This window comes from Daphnia carinata, chromosome 1, assembly GCF_022539665.2.
Source record: "Daphnia carinata strain CSIRO-1 chromosome 1, CSIRO_AGI_Dcar_HiC_V3, whole genome shotgun sequence".
In the NCBI taxonomy this organism is placed as follows: domain Eukaryota; kingdom Metazoa; phylum Arthropoda; class Branchiopoda; order Diplostraca; family Daphniidae; genus Daphnia; species Daphnia carinata.
Window position 1 is genome coordinate 12,477,757 of NC_081331.1, and position 19,305 is coordinate 12,497,061.

A 19,305-nucleotide genomic window follows, 5' to 3' on the forward strand; every position below is an offset into this window, starting at 1 on the left:
AATTGAACGACCTCAAAAACTTGTTCGTGGTAGATGTTGTTCTCTTGGATTTATATTCACGCACCAAACACACGCCCTTTCCACCGGAAAAAGTTAACTTTTGCTGCCTTCCCCCGGCATGCGGTGTCTTTCTCGGAGGGTGGTTTATCTTTGCTCATTGCTTGCGTGATAAAGTTTTGCTGTTATGAGAAAATATATGCTTCTCTTATACGTCGGCTAATAACAGCACGACAGTCGATTCTTTCTTTTTTTTTTTTTTTTTCAATGTTTTGTTTGCCCAAGACAAGTAATAGCGTGTAGTTGTGTTGACCGGACGATGGTCATCATTCCAAAACATTTTTTTTTTGTTTGTTTGTTTGTTGGTATTGTATTATAGCCCTTTCTTTTTTGTTGTTGTTGCCTTACGGATGGAAATGGAAGTTCCTGTGCGCTTATCCAGCCCTTTGAAGGCTCCGGCGTTCCGCGCTGGCGCAATGACCAGCTGAGAAAGACTTGCGACGCCTGCGCTTCTAATAACTTGTTTTCTTTCTTTTTCTTTCTCTAACGTTGATGATTAAGGTGGTGTAAGTGCGACATAGGGCTTCTGGAGAAGAAGCGATGCGTTTTGTTCTATAACCTAAAGAAGGTGGCCGCCTTGGTGGGTGGAGGATAGAGCAGGTGAAAGGATGGCGTTCTCGCGTCAATCACTTGGCAAAGGGATGAAAAAGAAAAGAAAAATCCGAGATCCACGCAGGAGTTTTTAGCTCGAGTGCTTTGCTGTTTGCAACGTAGGTTGCAATAGGAGGTTTGCTGGTTAGCAGGGCACGTATAGGCGCTGCGGAGGTGGATATAGGAGAGCTGGGGAGGAGTACGTTAGGACGGGCGTGCAAAAAGAAGAGATCCAAGTGCACTGCGACTCACGCTATAGGGGCGCATCGTGAGAACAGGATCAGTAGTGTCGCTACCTCGGCCGACGCTTGATGGATGCGTTGATTGTGCCGACTATCCGCACATAACCTGTCCCCAGTTTTCTCAATTTTTAAATTTCGCGCGTCTTATTTCAAATATAATTTGCAAAACCTATTCCAGTGTTTGAGTTTTTGTGGCTGGAGACGCTATGCCGAATGAAATCGGCAGTTATCGATACCTGCGCATTGATTTTGAACGTCCAGCGACCATCGCCATATGTCCATTCACCGGCCGAAATAGTGCAACAAGAGCGTCAGTATCGGCAGAAAGTTAGTAACGCGAACAACAAAAGCGGAATGGATAAACGTCACCAGCATTTCACGTATCCGCTTGACGGCCACCGCCACCACCAACGCCTCAAACAATTGGTAGTACCAGCATAGCATCGCGAACCGAAAGAAACAATGTTTATTTATATACTTAGCTCGTTATTGCAGCAGAACGTATATGACGACTTGTAACGTTAAACCAGTTAACGGAAAAATGTAAATGCCAAACGAATTTAGCATCGAGTCAGCGGGCTGTTAGTCTCCAGTTTCCCTCGTTATAAAGACCTGCAACATCCTTGCAGTGTCGTATCAAATGCATCGCTGCAAGGTCTGTATCTCTCGTAGAGAGAAACGTGATGTATATTAGAGCGCGTCCTGGTCGATAGGCAGACGAAGAAGAGCCGTCAATGCGGGAGCTGCAAAGGTCAGCAGCACTCGCTTCTCTCATTACCTGCGCGAATAGAATAGAGACAACTGGCGAAAGCGAACAGAGAGCAGAAGGTCTTCCGCACGTCAGAAACAGGCACCGCACCCTTAGAGAGAGAGACATTGTGCAACTGCGAGATACACATAGAGATACCTTAAGAGCGATGGAGGGGGGCACTATATAGCGACCGCTGAAACTATCGATCCAACGTATACGACACAACTTTGTCTCTGTCCCTGATTTTTCGGCCTCGACCTGCATCTTTGCTTGCGATCCTTGGCATAACCAGTTCGGCAAACGGAAGAGGCAACCAGTCGTCACCCGTTTTGCTCGGAGGCCAACATCGATTGATTGTTGCCATATCGACAGCTTGATCAGCAATGATTGAACAGCCTTCGATGACTGCCCTTCTCTCTCCTTCTCATATTGTTTGATTCAGTTTGACGGTAGCGCTGTATTGGCAAATGAAATAGAGCTGCTCTTAAGATATTCTTTTTTTATTGGGCGCAACATAAGAACGACGAAAGGAGGATCAGTATTAAATCTGTTTAGCGAAATCAAGAAAGAAAATTTGGCTTGTTTTTTGTTGTTGTCTGCTTGGCTGTCTGTTCGTGACAGAAGGTGCGTCTTCGTGATTGGGATTCACGATATCCAAGTGGTTTTTTTTTATGACTAGAAGGCACTGCCTACGCATACTTCACGATCAGTTCATTCACTGCTCCACCTGTGTACATACTCTTCATTCTTCGGCGGGCTTTGACTAATTGAGAACACCTTATTGCCACCCAAAATTGAATGGATCGAAAGATGTGCTATCTGCGGTCGCATTGTACAACGTGCAGCTTAGACCCAATGTCTGCATTTTTCAATTCAAATTGTCTACGTCTATTTCGTTTTTCTTTTTTCCCTATTCACCAGTTTCCCCCCACCCCCCCCCCTCTCGGTCGATATATTTTTATCTTGCTTTGACTAGCGCACGCTTCCCGATCGCTATAATACGGACGTCTAGCTTACAATGGGTTCTCAACGCTGCATAATAGTTCTATAATGAAGACGAGACGTCGGAGCAAATGCGAACGAAAAAAAAAAGTAAAGAGGAGAGGTTCCTTTTGTGGCAACATCGAATGTGCGTAGATGTGTGTTTCTCTTTTTTTTCCCCCATTTCGATCGCTTTCCCATGTGGTGAGCTGCTGATGAGGCGAGTCTTCCCTGATGCACGCGTATTAGCAGCCATGAAAAAATAAATAAATAACTAAATAAATACTGAAAAAAAAAGAAGAAAGGAAATGTTGAAAGATGTAGGATGCGAATCAAAGATTCAACACGGCCAGATACAGTTGGTCGAATAATACCCGCAAGGTTTTACATCCACCGCCTTTTGTTCAGTAAAATCAAGTTCTTTATCTCCATTTTCTTTTTCTTCTACCAATTTTCTCTTTGTCTCTTTGGGGCCTAGCAATCTTTCCTAATTCGATTGTCTAATAAAAACCTTCAAGGTATTACTGCTTTTTTCTTTTTCTCAGCTGCACGCAGTAGATGCTACAGGGCTCCTTTTGTCGGGGAAAGGGATCCCTACTAGAGTGCTAGCTTCATTAGAGCTGATGGATGAACACCATCAGCGATACACTAGCGAAAGCATTTTACGGGGTTTTCTTTTTTCTTGTTGCTGAAGCCATACATCCAGAAAATGAAAAAAAAACAAAAACAAAAAAGCAGAGAAAAGAATGCGGACGTAATAGCGAACGGGGGCCTTCGATAGAAAAATACAGGTGTTGTCTAGGGTTGCGCAAAAGCAAAGTCTATGGCGGAGCAGCCGCCGTGATCAGCCGTTGTCCGTGCAACGTGATTAGAAAGTCAAGAAATTGCCTACACGTGCGAACGAAAAAAAAAAAGGGGAAAATAAACAACTGCGCACACACAAAAAAATGCAGAAGGCCGCTCAGCCGAGTCACTAAGAAAAACCCGAAAGACTTTTATTTATATATCGTTTAATCTTTTCCTCTTTATTTCATCTTAAGTTTACATCTATCTTGATTTTTTGTTTCCCTCTCTGAGACTGTATGGTGCAATTATCGCCAACGACCTATTCAGTTTTCTTCACTCATTTGTATTAGTCTATTGTACTAGCGATCGATTTTTATTCGTTCCCAAACGTCTCCGTTGCATCGCTCCGTCTTTTCAGTAGGAGGCAAATATACGTTGGACATAACGTTTCGAGACTGTCTTATACATCCCGTTGTTGGAAAACAACTGCCGCACTCTGCCACACAGTCATGTTTGTCTTGTTTTTGTTTTGTATTTTCATTTTCCTTGTTCTTATATCCCATCGACCAGGTGACCACGGAACGCGATGTGGTGCTTCACTTCGCGCTCTGTCTTTTCGCCGATTGCTTTTCTATGTTTATGACGATATCGCAACGCTTATTGGATTCGAATTTTTTTTTCTTTAACCGTGTCGTTATTACCTGGTAACAACCAAAGCCGTTGTGAGAGGTGGGGAACTGAAAAATTTCGTTAGTTTTTTTTTTTCTGTGTTTCCAGAAGGAAAAATTTACAGCGTTCGAAGGCAGGACATTCAACTCGTTCGAATAGACTGCAATGCGCCCTTGACCGCAGTCTTTCGGCATTATTTTAATTGACCAAAATTGAAATCAGACACAAAAAAAAAAGCGTGAAAAACAATGTGAAATAGAGAAAAATAAATTTGTTTATTAAGAACCATCGAATTATGGTTACGAAACAAGAGAGTGGGGAAATAATGTTGAGGGTTCTTTTTTTTTTGGGGGGGGGGGGGAGGGTCCTTATTGGATGGTGATTGAATAAGTCGGCCGTGATGGCGAGGAGGATCGTTTCGTGCAATCGAACGATCGAACCAGCATTGGAACGATGTGGTTTTTTTAATGACCTGAGACCCAGAATGTTCGCCGTTACATTTTATTCACGTAAAACTATTTGTAATTGTCTCGTTTAATTTCTAACCGTTGTATCTGAGGTGTCCTCGAAGATATTGCACACACGCAGACGATAGATTTTGAGCAACCCATTTTCCTACGAGGAGCAATTCAATTGTTCACGACCTTCAAACCCTCATTTCCATAACATCTTATATGCTAATATTCAATTCCAATTTTTCTTCATTTTTAAATGTCACTTTCACGCTGACCTTTCTTTTTTTTTTCAATTATCTCTATTTGCAGAGGTTACCACCGGTGGTTGCAGGAGGTCAAATGGGTAAAAACAGCGGCTTATCGCCTGGACTTGAAGGATGTAAACTGGGCGGAGGCAGTACGACGACCGAGAGCAGTAGCAGTGGCACGGCCAGCGCGGGCGATCAGCAACACGTCGCTATCGGCAACCGACCTCTGCTTCAATTGCCTTTGGGCAGTTGCAGTACCAGCAGCAGCACGACCAGTAGTTCCAGTAGTTCCGGCACCGGAACTGGCAAGCGCTTACCCGGAGTAGCCGCCGATCCAAATAAACGCACCTGCCTTACTCCAGCAGGTATTGAATTATTATTCCACACACACGCACACGAAAATCATTCCCCTACATTCCAAATGCTAAATGCATTCCACGCATTTACATACGAGTCAGTTCTCTCTGGTAACATGTCGTTCAAGCAGAAATGAATCCTGAATGCGCTGTTGATTCGAAGCTTACCGCTCGAGTAATCAAACGTGTCTTCATGTTCGAAACGAACTGCCGGCCATAGTTTTTCTTTTTCTGTTTTAGCCCGTCTAGCGAATTTGGAACGTCTTAGCTTTACGCTAACGTATCGCCAACGTGAAAGCGTACAAGTGACAGGCGTGATACAACTCTGCAAGAAAGCATTAATTTATAGGCCCTTTAGACGGCTGTCCTTTTGAATTATAGCGGTGCGTCCGCTGCCAAAAATAATAATGTCATTTCTTGTCTCTCGATCCGTGCCGTGCGTATATAATACCTTTCACCACTTCCTCTATTGTCAACGTGTTTTGGCCGCGTGCGTGCGCCAGCCGCCGCCATATTGCCGTTTAACAGTTGTGCAAAATGTCGAAACGAAAGTCGACGTGTCTAATGAGATTAACGTCGTCGACGTCGGTTCTTTTTTTTTTACCTACGTACGTCTCCAAGGTGTCAAGAGAGCCACAGCCAACGACTCACATTGCATTGTTATCAATCCAGTATTTGGTTTCTTGAATTTTCTTTTTTTTCGGCCATTATTCAGAGGCGTTGCGGCTTTACGGATCGCGTTTGACTGCCTACGAACGCCTGGAGATCGAGCACTACCCAGAGATTTGGTTCCTGGGATTGGACGCGCGCAAGATTCACGGGGAGGAAGGCGCTCCGCAGAACGGCGGCTATGACGACGAGAACGGCAGCTATCACAAAGTAATTTATTTATTTTTTTTTTTTTTACTGTAATTTAGCGTGTCGTTTTCGATGACTGGGGTGGCCATTTGTAATCTGAAAAACAAAAAAAAAAACAAAAAACTCTTGGTCAATGTGTTTCCCACTCTTTGATTCGAGTTTAATTTTGTCTTCCGTGAGATATACGGTATGGCGTGTACTGAGTCAATAATAATACCTTCGGTTGGAATGATGGCTGAGAAACACGCAGAAAGCCAAATGCACAATGTTTCACTGGTTGTTTAAATGGGTTTAACCGACCGTTTTCTTTTCCTTACTTACTTTTGTTACAATACATTTATATTTTTTTCATTTGTTTTGTTCCCTTCTCTTAGGTGATGCACGATCACGTGGCGTTCCGCTACGAGATCCTGGAAGTCATCGGCAAGGGTAGCTTCGGCCAAGTGATCCGTGCCTTAGACCACAAAACCGGACAACAGGTGGCCATCAAAATCATCCGGTAAGGCGCCCAATTCTGGCATTTTTCAATAACTCCCGCAATGCTTGCAACTCGTGTTCCTCTTGTGGGTTTTTTTTTTTTTTCTTGTTTCACGTTTTCCGTCTTGTCGAGTATGAAAGCGTTTTCGATGGATGAGCTCGGCGATCGGTAGAATCCCGCTGCGTTCCATCCCAACATCTTTTTTTTTTTTCCTTCTTCTTCTTCTTCTTCTCTTTCCCGTGTATTTAAATAGCATGATTTATTTATTCCCCATTTTTTTTTTTCAACCTTTTTTTTTTTTTTTTGCGCATTCATTCCCGGTCGCCGTCATCGTTTTTTTGCGTGGAACAGGCTCTTTTTTTTTTTTGCGACGGTAATGAGATGCGCGAGGAACATTAGAACAACAAGAGCCGAATGGTTGTCAATGGAGAGGAACCCTGTTGTCGTGTTATTTATTAATTTTTTTTTTTTTTTTTTTTTCTTTCTACATTCCGTGTTGTTGGTTTAAAGGAGAAGATGACGAACAAGAGAAAGAAAGAGAAAAAAAAAAAGAAAGAGGAAATGATAAAAAAAAAAAGCTGAAGGCCTCAAGTGGAGACGACATGGTCGGGAGAAAGCTCTTTTGGCGGTGATGAGACCGGGGTAAAAAAAAAAAAGAAAAAAAGCCCGCCGACCCTCTTTCTTTTTTCTGTCCGTCTCGCTCTCCCGCAATTGCTGATATTCAACATGGAAATGAGAAGATGCAGAAGAAACGAATAAAAATAAAACCAAAGGAAGAGAAAATCACGTTCTTGACAACAGCAAAAAAAAAAAACGCGAGAGGGAAACCGATGACGGTGTGCACAGGAAAGAAAAATATCAGGAGAAAGAAAAATCAAATGAATTTGAACCGAGAAAAGATGAAGAAAAATTGTTATTAGGAAAGAAGAAAAAAAAAATAGGACAAGGAAGCGAAGCGGTTGTCTATTTGCGTTAGACACGAATCAGAAAAAGGGCGCCCACCCTACCGGGCGGCATGAGGTTAATGGCATCTTCACCTCCACCTTTTTCACGTCCGTCTGCGTGTAATTATTATCGCGCCATGCGGTGCGGGCGGGCGAGAGCAAAAAAACGAGGGGGGGGGGGAATCCAGGGCGGAAGAAAGAAAGCAAAAGAGGGGGAGGAAGTCAGGATACATATGTGTGTAAATAGACGCTCTCTCTCTCTGTCTCCCTCCGTCTTTCTCCGCCTTTTATTTGGTTGGTCTCGGTCGTCATCATTCGCCTCGTTTCGGTCGATTTTCATCCCGATGTTGAACGGCCATCAAGACCGTGAATGCGTAATAACAACTGGCGAAATATGTGTGTGTCCGCGCCGACCATCTTATAGTCCGCTTGTCTTATCTTCTCTGACTTTATGTGTTACGTCGTTTCCTTCTGTGTTCCAGCCGCGCAAAGTGAACGGAGACAAGTTGTTTTTTTGTTTTTTTAAGAAAAGAAAAGAAAACGCATATTAAAAAAAAAAAAAAGAAAATGCAAAATATAAAACAAAACAAATAATGAGAGCCGGATAAGGACTAAAAAGCGATGGAGTCATGGAGGATGATGAAGAAGATGACGGAGATGAGGATATTCATCGTTGATGATGGTGATGAGCTGCATGCCTCAATGCCGCCAGGCCTTTAGCCAAAAATATTAAAAAAAACAAAAAAACATTGAAGCTGCTCCTTTCTCCACCGGAAAATCGGAGGCTCGTCTATACGAGCGACGCTCGTGGCGCTCAGAGAAAGTTGGGCACTTTATTATGGAGCGGGTTACGGGGGCGAAGCGAAACGAGAGGAACAAAAAAATAATAAATTAATAATAATAATAAAAAAAAAAAAAGAAACGAATCAAAAAGAACCAAGACAACGGACTATCCCCTGTAGGCGGTATCGCTGCATTCGTAAATGGATGGAGTGAGGTACGGCCGAGAGCAGCCACTGCTATGGCGTTCAATATTGACATTTTGACCCGTCGTTTTGTCTTCGTCCTCTTCAACGTAGCATCACTAAAAGCCGCGTAGTTCAACGTAGCCCATCTGACGTTGACGTCGTTTTTATTTCCACGACGAAAAGGCGTTGCAAATCGAATTTGAAGCGACCGCTTGGCCTCCCACGCTGAAAAGCGTCGACACGTTGGCAAAGAAAAAAAAAAAAAAAAGAAAAAAAAAGGTTGAACTAAGACGATCGAAAGACTTTTTTAAGCGTCTCACCATTTCCGCACTGTACGCAGTCACTAGTTAAATGCCAACACAGAGATCTCAGCTTGTCTGAGAAGTTGGTCCACAAAAAGTTGAAACCCCAGCAGCGAGCAGAAAAAGAAAGCGAAGAAAGCTAATGCATAATTCAACAACGGCACAAACGAAAAAAAACAAAAAAAAATAGAGGACTTTCCGATCGATTTTCAGATCGAAAATATAAAAACCAAAAGGAGGTACTGCGTGACATGGCAAACAGAAAAAAAACAAAAACATATAGACAGCTTGTAAATGTTTCGGCTTTGGTTTGTTATGAGATGCTAAAAACGGCGAAAGAATAATTTAGAAGGCAAAAGAAAAAAAAAAAGTAATAATTCAAGGGATTTCGTTGTCTGGTTGCTACACGTCTCCGAGGCAAATACGAAAAATCAATAACGATTTAAGAAAAGAGGAACAAGCCTGCTGTGTCGTAATACCTGTAGCTAGGATGCAGGATACCAATCGGAAATAGCCTGCCAATGTAAATCATGACGGGATCGATCACTCGGCTATGGCAACTCGTGACATTGAATTGAAAATGCGATACACGATGGTAAATTGCACGAATGAAATATCACTACGTCTTGACAATCAGATTGACGGATCTCGAATTCGATTTTGTTACTGACATCGTATTCTTTTGATTTAAATACAAAAACGAATCAGTTTAGTGTATCCTTCCAGGTGAAAACGTAGCTGGAACAAAATTGATATGACAGCATGTTGATGATGTGTATAATATAGTTCTAACATTCGATATCATTTTCGTTTTTCACGTTGCCAGGAATAAGAAGCGGTTCCATCACCAAGCCCTGGTCGAGATCCGCATCCTGGACCACTTAAGGCGACGAGACAAGGACGGCCTGCACAATGTCATTCACATGTTGGACTACTTTTATTTCCGCAGCCACCTCTGCATCAGCTTCGAGTTGCTCAGGTAACCATAAACTCGCGATTTTCATTATTTTCATTGCCATTTTAGTTTTCACAATCCATACAAATCCTCCTTCTAAATTCGCTATTGATTTTCATTTTCTACTTCCATCTCTTATTAAATTATTGTGCCGTTTCTCCGTGCCTGACTTTTCCCTGTTTTTAAACAATAGTGTAAACTAATCGAAGACAAGGGGCTTCACTATCCGTCGATAATTGACTTTTCCCGTTCTATTGCCTACCGTTTGGCGAACGAGTCCTTCTCCTTTTTGTATTTTTTCCTACACACCTTATGATTTAAATTTCATCTTATGGATAGAGGAGACCTGCAATCTTGCACGTTCGTACGGGATCATTGGGATTCCTCTTTGTACGGCGTCCAAGAACTCGTTGTTCGAGAGAATGGTGCGCACAAAAGAGGCCTTTTCAATATCAATATCACCATGGCAACGATGAAAGAAAAAGAACCAAAAGTGGAGGGGGAGGGTGCACATATGATTAGGCGACTGAATATAGAGCAGCGGTGGTAGCCCTGTATTTCTACAACAACAATTGCCAAAAAAAAAAAAAAAAAACGAGGACCGTGAGTGAGAAAGATGAGATGCTGTCTACGTGAGGACGTACCCATAGCCGCACGCAAACTGCTGACCTTTTCCCATTTCGGTGGCTTTCGCGGAAGCTTTAGAAGATGAAGGCGCTCGTACACGAATAGATCGAGAGCGTGATGAACGCACGACGTATAGAAATCGCCATATTTAGAAGCCGACTTTGGTCCGTTCATCTGTGCCCTCCCAAACGAAGATAAGTGAAGTGAATAACGTCATGGAAATCCGAATGGGAAGTCGCAAAGGATATAGCAGCCAGGCACGCCAGCTCTAACAGTATCCCGAATACGATCGACCATTGGGCTGCCAACAGGACAACACGATCCTGGCTCACGCTATGCAGAGAGAGAGAGAGAGATGAGACTCTTCTTGCTCTCTCTCTGCGGGGCATTGGCAGAATACTTTGGCATTCTCAATTACTGGCTAATAGTTTTGTAGCATTTCACTGGGAATGGAGGGCAAGTCAAAGAGTTGAATGTTTTTTTTCACGTAGGCTGTTATGCAAATATGCGAGGCAGCGGGAGGGACAAGTAATTAGTCGCATTATAGAGCCCTGTTGGTATGTATTTATAGGCCATTATTGTAACGATATCCGTATGCCAGTTCTTTTATTATGCAACCAGCTGCTAACTGCTCACAGGCAAAGTATTCCCTTTTGTACGACAACATCTGGACTGCGTACATGTTTTGTTGTCCACCGTAGCTGCAACTTTAGTATCGTAGCCTCACACACGAACGCGTTGAACAGAATAATATATACGAAGGATATCGAAAAGTAAAACGGTGGCAAGAACTAGCAAAAGAAGATAACAGAAATAATGGGGTTTTTTTTTTGAGATGATGGATCGCATTGCTACACGCCCTAAAGCTTCGTATGTGTCAAGACACCGCACCAAGTTTGTCGATCCGTTTTCTACGACTCCACCAACGAAATGGGAAAAGAAAAAAAAAAATAAACAAACCGGGGAAGAATAACATAAAAAACCGTGTCTAGCCATTCAATAATCGATAATCTTAAAAAGAAAATAAAATAAGATTGAAGCATCACTGCAGCGATGCTACACTGCACGCTCTTCCACAGGATCAACTAATATTTGCGTTATCTTGACAGCCAGGCCTCTTCACTGTAGACTTTAAAGGCTTCAATCCCCTAAGTAAAGACAGCCAGGATGGGCTTTTGTATCGATTGACGTCATTTACATATTCATTGATCGACGCACTATTTTAATGGCGTTCTGAAATTTTCTCACAGTCTCAACTTGTACGAGTTGATCAAGAAGAACAACTACCAGGGCTTCAGCCTCAACTTGATCCGCCGCTTTGCCTACTCGCTGATCCAGTGCCTGAGGCTGCTCCGCCGAGAGAACATCATCCATTGCGACCTCAAACCGGTACGTACAGTAAAAAAAAATAAAGAAGAAAGATGCCAAGTAAAAGGGGAAAGGCTGTATCAGGATGCTGGACCAACATCAAGCCATTCTCGATGCGCTCGGTTGGACGTCCGAACGTGACAGAATTACGACCAAATGTACTAGTTTACGAGCAAAATAGGCGCTTTACGACATGCCAAACGAATGACAAGAGTTTTCAAGTTGCTGACGGCATTTGCATACGAAATTATTAGCATAATCGGAGCATTTGAGGGAGAAAGAAAAAAGAAAGGGGGGGGGGACTTGCCAGATATAGCGCACACCTATCCGTTGTGTAGGTACGTCAGAATAAAAAAAAACGACGTCACGGGGCGTTTCTTTTTCATCTGCTCTTCGCTTAAAGTTAAAAGCTTTTCTGCATCAAATTTAACTACAGTTATAGAAAGCCTCCTTTATACGATCGATATCGCGCAGTGCGCAATCATCAACACCACAGGGCTAAATCTGATGCCATTGGTAGATTACATTTAAATCAATCGGCTCACTTTTGCACGCAACTTTCTGACAGAAGAAAAAAAAAATAAAAATGAATATTCCCCGCTTCCTCACCACTTTTGACAGCTTGAGGGACGTCTCCAGGACAGCCGAGCGGAAGGAGCGATGCACAAGTTGAATAATAGACAATGCGTTGCATATGCATAATTACACACGTGAATCGCACTTGGCTAAAATATGTATAGGATGAGGTCTAGCCGAGGGCACACAGAACTTTTGATTTTCTCATGCAAAACTCTGTCCATTTCCTCTATAATGGAGAAACGATGTTTTCCCTTTTCTCATCACTACGGTCGACCGTGGAAATAATCGGTTATGAAATTCCGCATGCGGCCAACGCTGACCAGTGAGAGCGATGGCACGTACCACTTGTCTCCTTGTCACAAGCTGATTGATTTTTGCTCGTTTTTATTATTTTTTTTTTCACTAACTTTCTTTTCCTTCTGTACATTTCTGGTTTCTCACCCCCCTTTTTTTTTTTAAACAGGAGAACGTGCTGTTGAAACATCGCGGTTCGAGTTCCATCAAAGTGATCGACTTTGGCAGCTCGTGCTACACTCACCAGCGCATTTACACGTACATCCAATCGCGATTCTACCGCTCGCCCGAAGTCATCCTCGGCCTGCCTTACGGTCCGCCCATCGACATGTGGAGTTTCGGTACGTTTTTGTCTGAAATTTAAATTTTTGCTATTACATTACTCTTGTAAGGTGCGTGCGTGTAGACATACACACGTAATATCGTGTTGGCTGTCAAGCCTGTTATCGTTCCGCCTTTGAGACTCGTTCGCCTTTTGTTTTGGCGTTTTTCATCTCTAGTTGTTATGCCTCCCTCCTCTCCACCGCAAGGTGACGGATGAGAATGTAATCACGGTATCCAACTCTCTCACGCTGCCGAAATGCCAAACATCAGTAGAATCAGTCGGTCGTTACTTGGAAGAAAACTAAAAAAAAAAAAAAAAAGGAAAATGTGTAATCCTTCAATCCTGATATTCTTTTTCTTTTACACTTGTCACGGTCGCTAGTGCCTATCGAAAAAAAAATCATAATGTTCCTATATTTTTCCAAAAAAATTATTGTTGTAGGGCCACTTTAGCACTTTCTTTATTTTGGCACGACATGGCCTCTCCATCCAGTCGAGCATGAATTTAATTACACTGGCACCAGATGAAAGAGAAGCTCATCAAGGTCCCATTTTAGACGATGGGCTTTCTCCTTGTTAAGATCAGATGTGCACGCCGCCTTGCCCTCTTATCGATGCGCACATGCGATTGCCGTTCGTTTACTGCGTTTCTAACGATAGATCTAGAAGAAACACATCTAGCAGAAGAGTGGAAAACAAAAGCAAAAACACAAAATGGGAAACTAGACGCTCATCGTTCTCTGCCCAATTTAGGCTGCATCCTGGCTGAGCTGTACACGGGATACCCTATCTTTCCCGGTGAGAACGAGATCGAACAACTCGCCTGCATCATGGAGGTCTTAGATGTACCGCCCGACAACGTCGTCGGACACGCTTCCAGGAAACGACTCTTCTTCGGTCAGTTTATTATTTCTTTTCATACATTTTATTTATTTTTTTTTTTTTCTAAAGCCAAATAATAAAAATTGTGTATGTCCATTTATACCGTACGGTATACGCACCTGTCGTTTAGTCACGTGACCATTTTCGGATGCAGGAGACGTATAAGCAGCATTTGATCAAATGTTAGCCGGTTACTTGCATGTCCTGAATTTCATGAACATGCGTCACACGTTCGTAAAAAAACAAAAAAAACAAGACACATTCAAATCCAGTGGAAAGAATTTTTATTCGGAAATGATTTACGTGTCAATGAGCTTTAAAAAAAGGAGTAGAACATTGTGTATATACTACGTAGTCTGACATTTGATGATGGTTAAATCGATTTTGGGATATTTCGTAACAGTAAACAGACGTACGAACCAAGTTTGAATGAAGAAGTAACGGTCCGTGCTAAGAGAATAGGGCATTCCATAAAGGGAGGAGTTCGTCCGGTACACGAAAGCTATCGTGTAACATTTGGCTTCGCTTTACATTTTACGATACAGTTTGTTTTTGTTTCGTTTTTGAATCATTTTTGCTGCGTGCATTTTCGGGTGATTGTATACGTTTGGATGGTTACGTCATTCATTGCCTTATATAATCGGACAGCGATACGAAAGGAAGGCTAACATGTTTTATTTATCCCCCTTTTTTTTTCTCTTCATTTAGATTCCAAAGGAAACCCTCGTTGCATCACCAACAGCAAAGGCCGCAAACGGCGACCAGGCTCCAAGGATCTGACGTCCATTCTCAAGAATTGTGACCCCATTTTCGTCAATTTCGTCTCGCGCTGTCTAGAGTGAGTTGCGCGAGAAACTCATTCCACGTTTTATTTCACGCATTCACCATCTGTTTTTCTTCTCATTCAAAAGATGGGATCCCAATAAGCGAATGACACCTGACGAGGCCCATCGTCACGAATGGTTTGCCGGTGCGGCAGCCACGACTTCATCGGGAGCGCCAGCTCCTCCAGCCAGTGCGGAAGAGGCTCCGTCGGGGCAGAGCAAATGTTCAGAAGACTCTGAAGGAGTTTTTTCAGCTTCGTCGACAGGTTCGACGAGCAGCGTCCAACCGCAGCAGAACGGTGCCGACCGATCGATAATGTACCAAATTTTCAAGAGCAAGAAGAACATCAGCCAATCGCAACAAGATCAACCGGACGAAGCTAGTCAACAGGATGGTGAACAGATGTCACGATCATCACCGACAGCGGCATCGGGAGCGACGCGCAACTCCAAGCGGATCGACGGCAATTCGAACCTGGACGATTCGGGCACTTACCTCCCTTCCATCCTCTAAAACTTGTCAATATCCGCACGGGCTTCTTCTTCGTTTTCCCACCCACGTTTGTCCCTTTTGATTTCCCTGAAGATCAAGTGAAAAGGGAATGACACGTACAGAGAAGGCATATGCAGAGAGAGTGGGCGAGAGAGAGGAGAAAGGGTTACAGGATGTTGTGAATGACCAACGCCCTTGCACCGCATCCCCTCGGTCGTGATTATTCCTACCCCCGATGTTGTCTGTATGACATTTTCTTTTGCGTCGTTAAAACAAATTTCACTATATAACAGGAAATCTCTCACTCTCTCTCCCCCCTTCTTTTGGTCGAATTGGTTGCGCACGGATGATGGTCTGTCGTGTAACACCAATATTCTTCTCTCTTTCTCGCTCTCTTGCTCGACTTTTTTATCCTTTTTTTTTTCTGGGACCTAAATGGATGTTGCAATGATACTATTCACGTCGTTGGCTCCAAAAGGATCGTGCGTACGTACATGAAAAGGGGAACAAAAGAAAGAAAAAAAAAGTCTGTTGAATCTTTTTTTTAAACATACTAAACATTCAAAAATGGCAGAAATGTGGTGCGTATGTTTCCCATTATTCGTTTGGAGAAAATGCATAACCTAGAAGTTCTTGCAACAGCTCCTAAAATGAGATTATTTGGATGGGGGGAGGGTAGCTCTAGCGACTGTTTGATCCGACCGATTTTTAAGAAATGTTTTAAGAGATAGGAATAATCGCTGAACATTCCAATCTGACAGAAAGAGAACATCTCTCTCCTTTCAGCCGATTTTGGGATTTTTTCTCGCGACATTGTTGTTTGTATATCTTTGGTCTAACATCGCAGTTCCAAGACCCGCATCCTTCCTTCAGTGAATGTTATAGCCTTATTGTGAAATTTAATTCGACAAACCGGCGCTGGTCGACCGTCCGTCGGCCAGGATTTTCCTTTTCCTTCTTAACTTGGACTTGCATTTTTCCATTTCTTTTAAGTCTTGTTTCAAATTGTAATTTCGTTTTTGTTCTCTTGAAATATTTCATGGGAACAGACGTTTGAAAAACGACTCTCGCCTCTTCCAAATTCCCAATAACACACTGAATCTTTTCAGTTCTGCGTCATTCTTGCACTGATTGCATTGCGAACATGCAAAACGCTACGTATGCAAAACGAGACATGAAAAGGGAGGTATAAACCCTTGCAACTTGTTCAAGATTTCCCAGAAGATTGACATTTTTGTTTGTGCTCTTTGATATTATATTTTATTTGGACTTTTGCAATCCCCTACCCTTCCGTTCCATCTTATAATATCGTCATTTTCTTTGATTCACCTGATCCCCCTTCATTTTTCTTACTGGGCCAACCTGTCTCCCAATCAAACTTTCTCTATTTGATTCCTCGTATATCTTCGCATCGCCCTTTTCGATCAAATTCAAAGGCCCCCCCCCCTCCCCGCCCTAAAAAGGTCTCGAGATCAATCGTTTTGGGCTTTGACTTTGATGTTCTATGCATCGGTTCTTCCCAAAATCCTTTTCGTCTCCAAACATTTGATGAATTTTGGCAATTCATGTCTTCTTCAATCGATTATGTCATGATACTTTTTTTTTTATTATTATTATTATCGGAACAGCTTCTACGGTGCGTTCGAGTCATTCTTGGCAATTAACCCCCCCAAAAAAAGTTAATCATTCCCGATGAAGAACCAAACAAAAAAATTTAACAACACAGAGACACAAAACGTATGTGCAGTAAAAAAAAATTAGATCGTGGAACAATTTCGTCCCTAACATGAAAAGGAAGACAAATTGAATCCATTTTTTGGGCGATTCCTGATCAAGGATACAATCCATAAATTCCAATTTACAAAACTATCCACCCCCCAGCCTCCATAGACTTCATTTTTTTTTGACAACCAAAATTTCTATAGAATCTTTATATATATATGTATACAAATATATATTATAAATATATACCTATATGCGTGTTTCATTTCAAAACCTCTTGGGACGATATCAAACGACGTTGTCATTACATATACATTTGTTTTTTCAACTCTCTCTTATCTAATGCCACGCCTGACAAAACACCAACAGATATATCAATTTACTCGTACGTTGGATTTTATTCACCCAATACCTGAACATTAGGAATAAAAAATAAACAAAAAAAAACAAAAGTGAAACAAAACAAACCGAGTCTCGTCTCGGTCGTGAACGCTCCTACTCCGAATATCAATCTGAATCAATTCTAGAAAGGGGAATAAAACAAAAATAATAATATAAACAAGAACATGTATATGTAAACTATGTATTCCTCCTTCCGTACTAAACACTGCGTTTTTTTTTATTTGTTCCCAGTTTATATCTATTTAGACCTCCGTTTGCTAAAGCTCGTTTACATCGGTGAATCAAGAAAAGTAAAACAAAAAACACTTTGTTAAATGACTCCCGCTGAAACCGTGTCACGGCCAAGTGTCTTTTCCCGATTAGAAGAGCCTGCGTGTTTGTTTAAAACGTGTGAATATCCCGTATTTCTCTGATCCTATTCAAAGGATCTTACACCAACTCATATCTTTTAAACAGAAAAATGTGTGCAATATTCATCTGTTTGTTGTTATGTTCCCTCTGTTGCGGAGATTACGAGTGAGTAATAAGCCCCAACCTTTTAATTATCCACAACCAAACCAACAAAATTATTGAGGAAAACAAAAACAAAATGCGTGTGTAGTGCTCCCAAGTATGTTACGAAACGTTTGTCTTTGCGCAAGTGTGTGTGTCTACTTGTGTATAGCACTATATCGTTATTAGGAGAGTGATGTGTGAGTTGTGAAAAGTACATGAGCGTTATTCCTGGTCGAACGCGATTCAGTTTTTTCTCCTTCTTTAAACGAGGCACTTGAGCGTGTCCCCCAAAAGACGAAATTCGGTAGAACGCGGATGTCATAATGGGTAAGTAATGCGTGGCCGGCGTAAACGAAAACGAAGTAAAATTCAATCGAGTTGGAAAAACGCAAAGACACAAGAAGAGGTTAACAAGAAGTCTATTCTGGGAATACGTGCTGCTCCCATGGCAACCGCACTTAATTTGTGGGCTTATTTCGTTCTCTCTTTCTTATATTAGCACATCACAAAGTATCCAAAATATCTGCCATTGATGTGCCCATTTGTTTCCTGTCAAAGGTTTTGACATAGAACGAGAACGATGCAACTGTACACAGCCAAAATTCAGGTTTGGGAAGGATCGATTACTTGAGACATTCCATAATGAATATTCAGCGTCTATTTGGAAAGCGAACGGAACATTGACAAAAGGAATACAAATAATGCATTTCAGGAAAATGTATTTGACGTTCTTTCATCACAGGTATTTTCACAATAATCTACCTTGGATTTCGCCCTAATTTCTCCATTTGTTTCACAGGTGTTTCACGTTTGAAGCGCAAGGCCAGACACATGTGAAAAATTCAAGAGTTTCTCGGTCAAGGACTTGGTTTTTCGAAAAGGAGATTAACCAGTTCGAAGCCATTCAACAGCATTTTGTAAGTTCGATTTCACAAATTCTCTCGTACTAAAAACCCGCATTTTCGAACTATACATCGTTCGTTGCAGTTTGACACTTGGATGACGCAGTACGAACGGTTTCACAATACACTATACATAGCGGAAGCTGTTTTAATGACAGTTGACGGTGTGTCCATAACGTAATAAAACGACTTCTACCGTTTCCACGGCACGCAAGTAGCTGAATGGTATAGCCTCTTGTACATCTATAATCATTACCAACGTAGGAAGGAGGCCAGTTATTTCCTCTCGACCGATCACATCAGCGTTATAGCGGTACTGCCACTTAACAAGGTATACACCTTTATTGCCAAGTTTTCTCTCCCATATATAGTCTTGTCCAATCGATGTGGCTCCCATTACACGGGCTCCAAATTCGACTCGGTTGCTCGGTTGCCAAGATGGAACCATGCTTCCTAAAGAATTCAGTCGTCCAGTATCTAATTTATTTATTTTTCTCGGCCTGTATATTCTAGAAGTCATTCACCCGTTTCAAAACGAGAGAGGAACACGCGTGGTAAGAGCGGCTTGTTTTACGGAGCATTGCAAGATCAAATTGAACCGGTGCGCTGGACTATGAGCTGTCTCAGTCGTCAAACAGCAATTCCCGAATGGCCGTGACGTCGTTGGATTTTTATGACATTAAGAGACTCGAGCACTAGAAACAGCCGGCTGTCGTCCAGAAAAATGGCTTCTGTCTAGTGCACTGAAAAAT

At 42.2% G+C, this 19,305-nt stretch overlaps 2 protein-coding genes across 2 annotated transcripts in view; one reads left to right on the forward strand and one right to left on the reverse strand.

Moving 5' to 3' along the window:
* Nucleotides 1-16,479, forward strand: part of LOC130691487 (uncharacterized) — a 29,032-nt gene extending 12,553 nt beyond the window's left edge. Inside the window, exons 2-10 of the mRNA XM_057514442.2 lie at nucleotides 4,842-5,145; nucleotides 5,852-6,015; nucleotides 6,369-6,493; nucleotides 9,513-9,665; nucleotides 11,519-11,657; nucleotides 12,679-12,850; nucleotides 13,587-13,730; nucleotides 14,424-14,553; nucleotides 14,627-16,479. Coding sequence (XP_057370425.1) covers nucleotides 4,842-5,145; nucleotides 5,852-6,015; nucleotides 6,369-6,493; nucleotides 9,513-9,665; nucleotides 11,519-11,657; nucleotides 12,679-12,850; nucleotides 13,587-13,730; nucleotides 14,424-14,553; nucleotides 14,627-15,053 — 1,758 coding nt within the window. The 3' untranslated portion in view covers nucleotides 15,054-16,479. The remainder of the gene's footprint in view (nucleotides 1-4,841; nucleotides 5,146-5,851; nucleotides 6,016-6,368; nucleotides 6,494-9,512; nucleotides 9,666-11,518; nucleotides 11,658-12,678; nucleotides 12,851-13,586; nucleotides 13,731-14,423; nucleotides 14,554-14,626) is intronic.
* The window catches only part of LOC130691055 (putative inorganic phosphate cotransporter), an 84,085-nt gene that overhangs the window by 15,382 nt on the left and 49,398 nt on the right, over nucleotides 1-19,305 (reverse strand). The window lies entirely within an intron of this gene.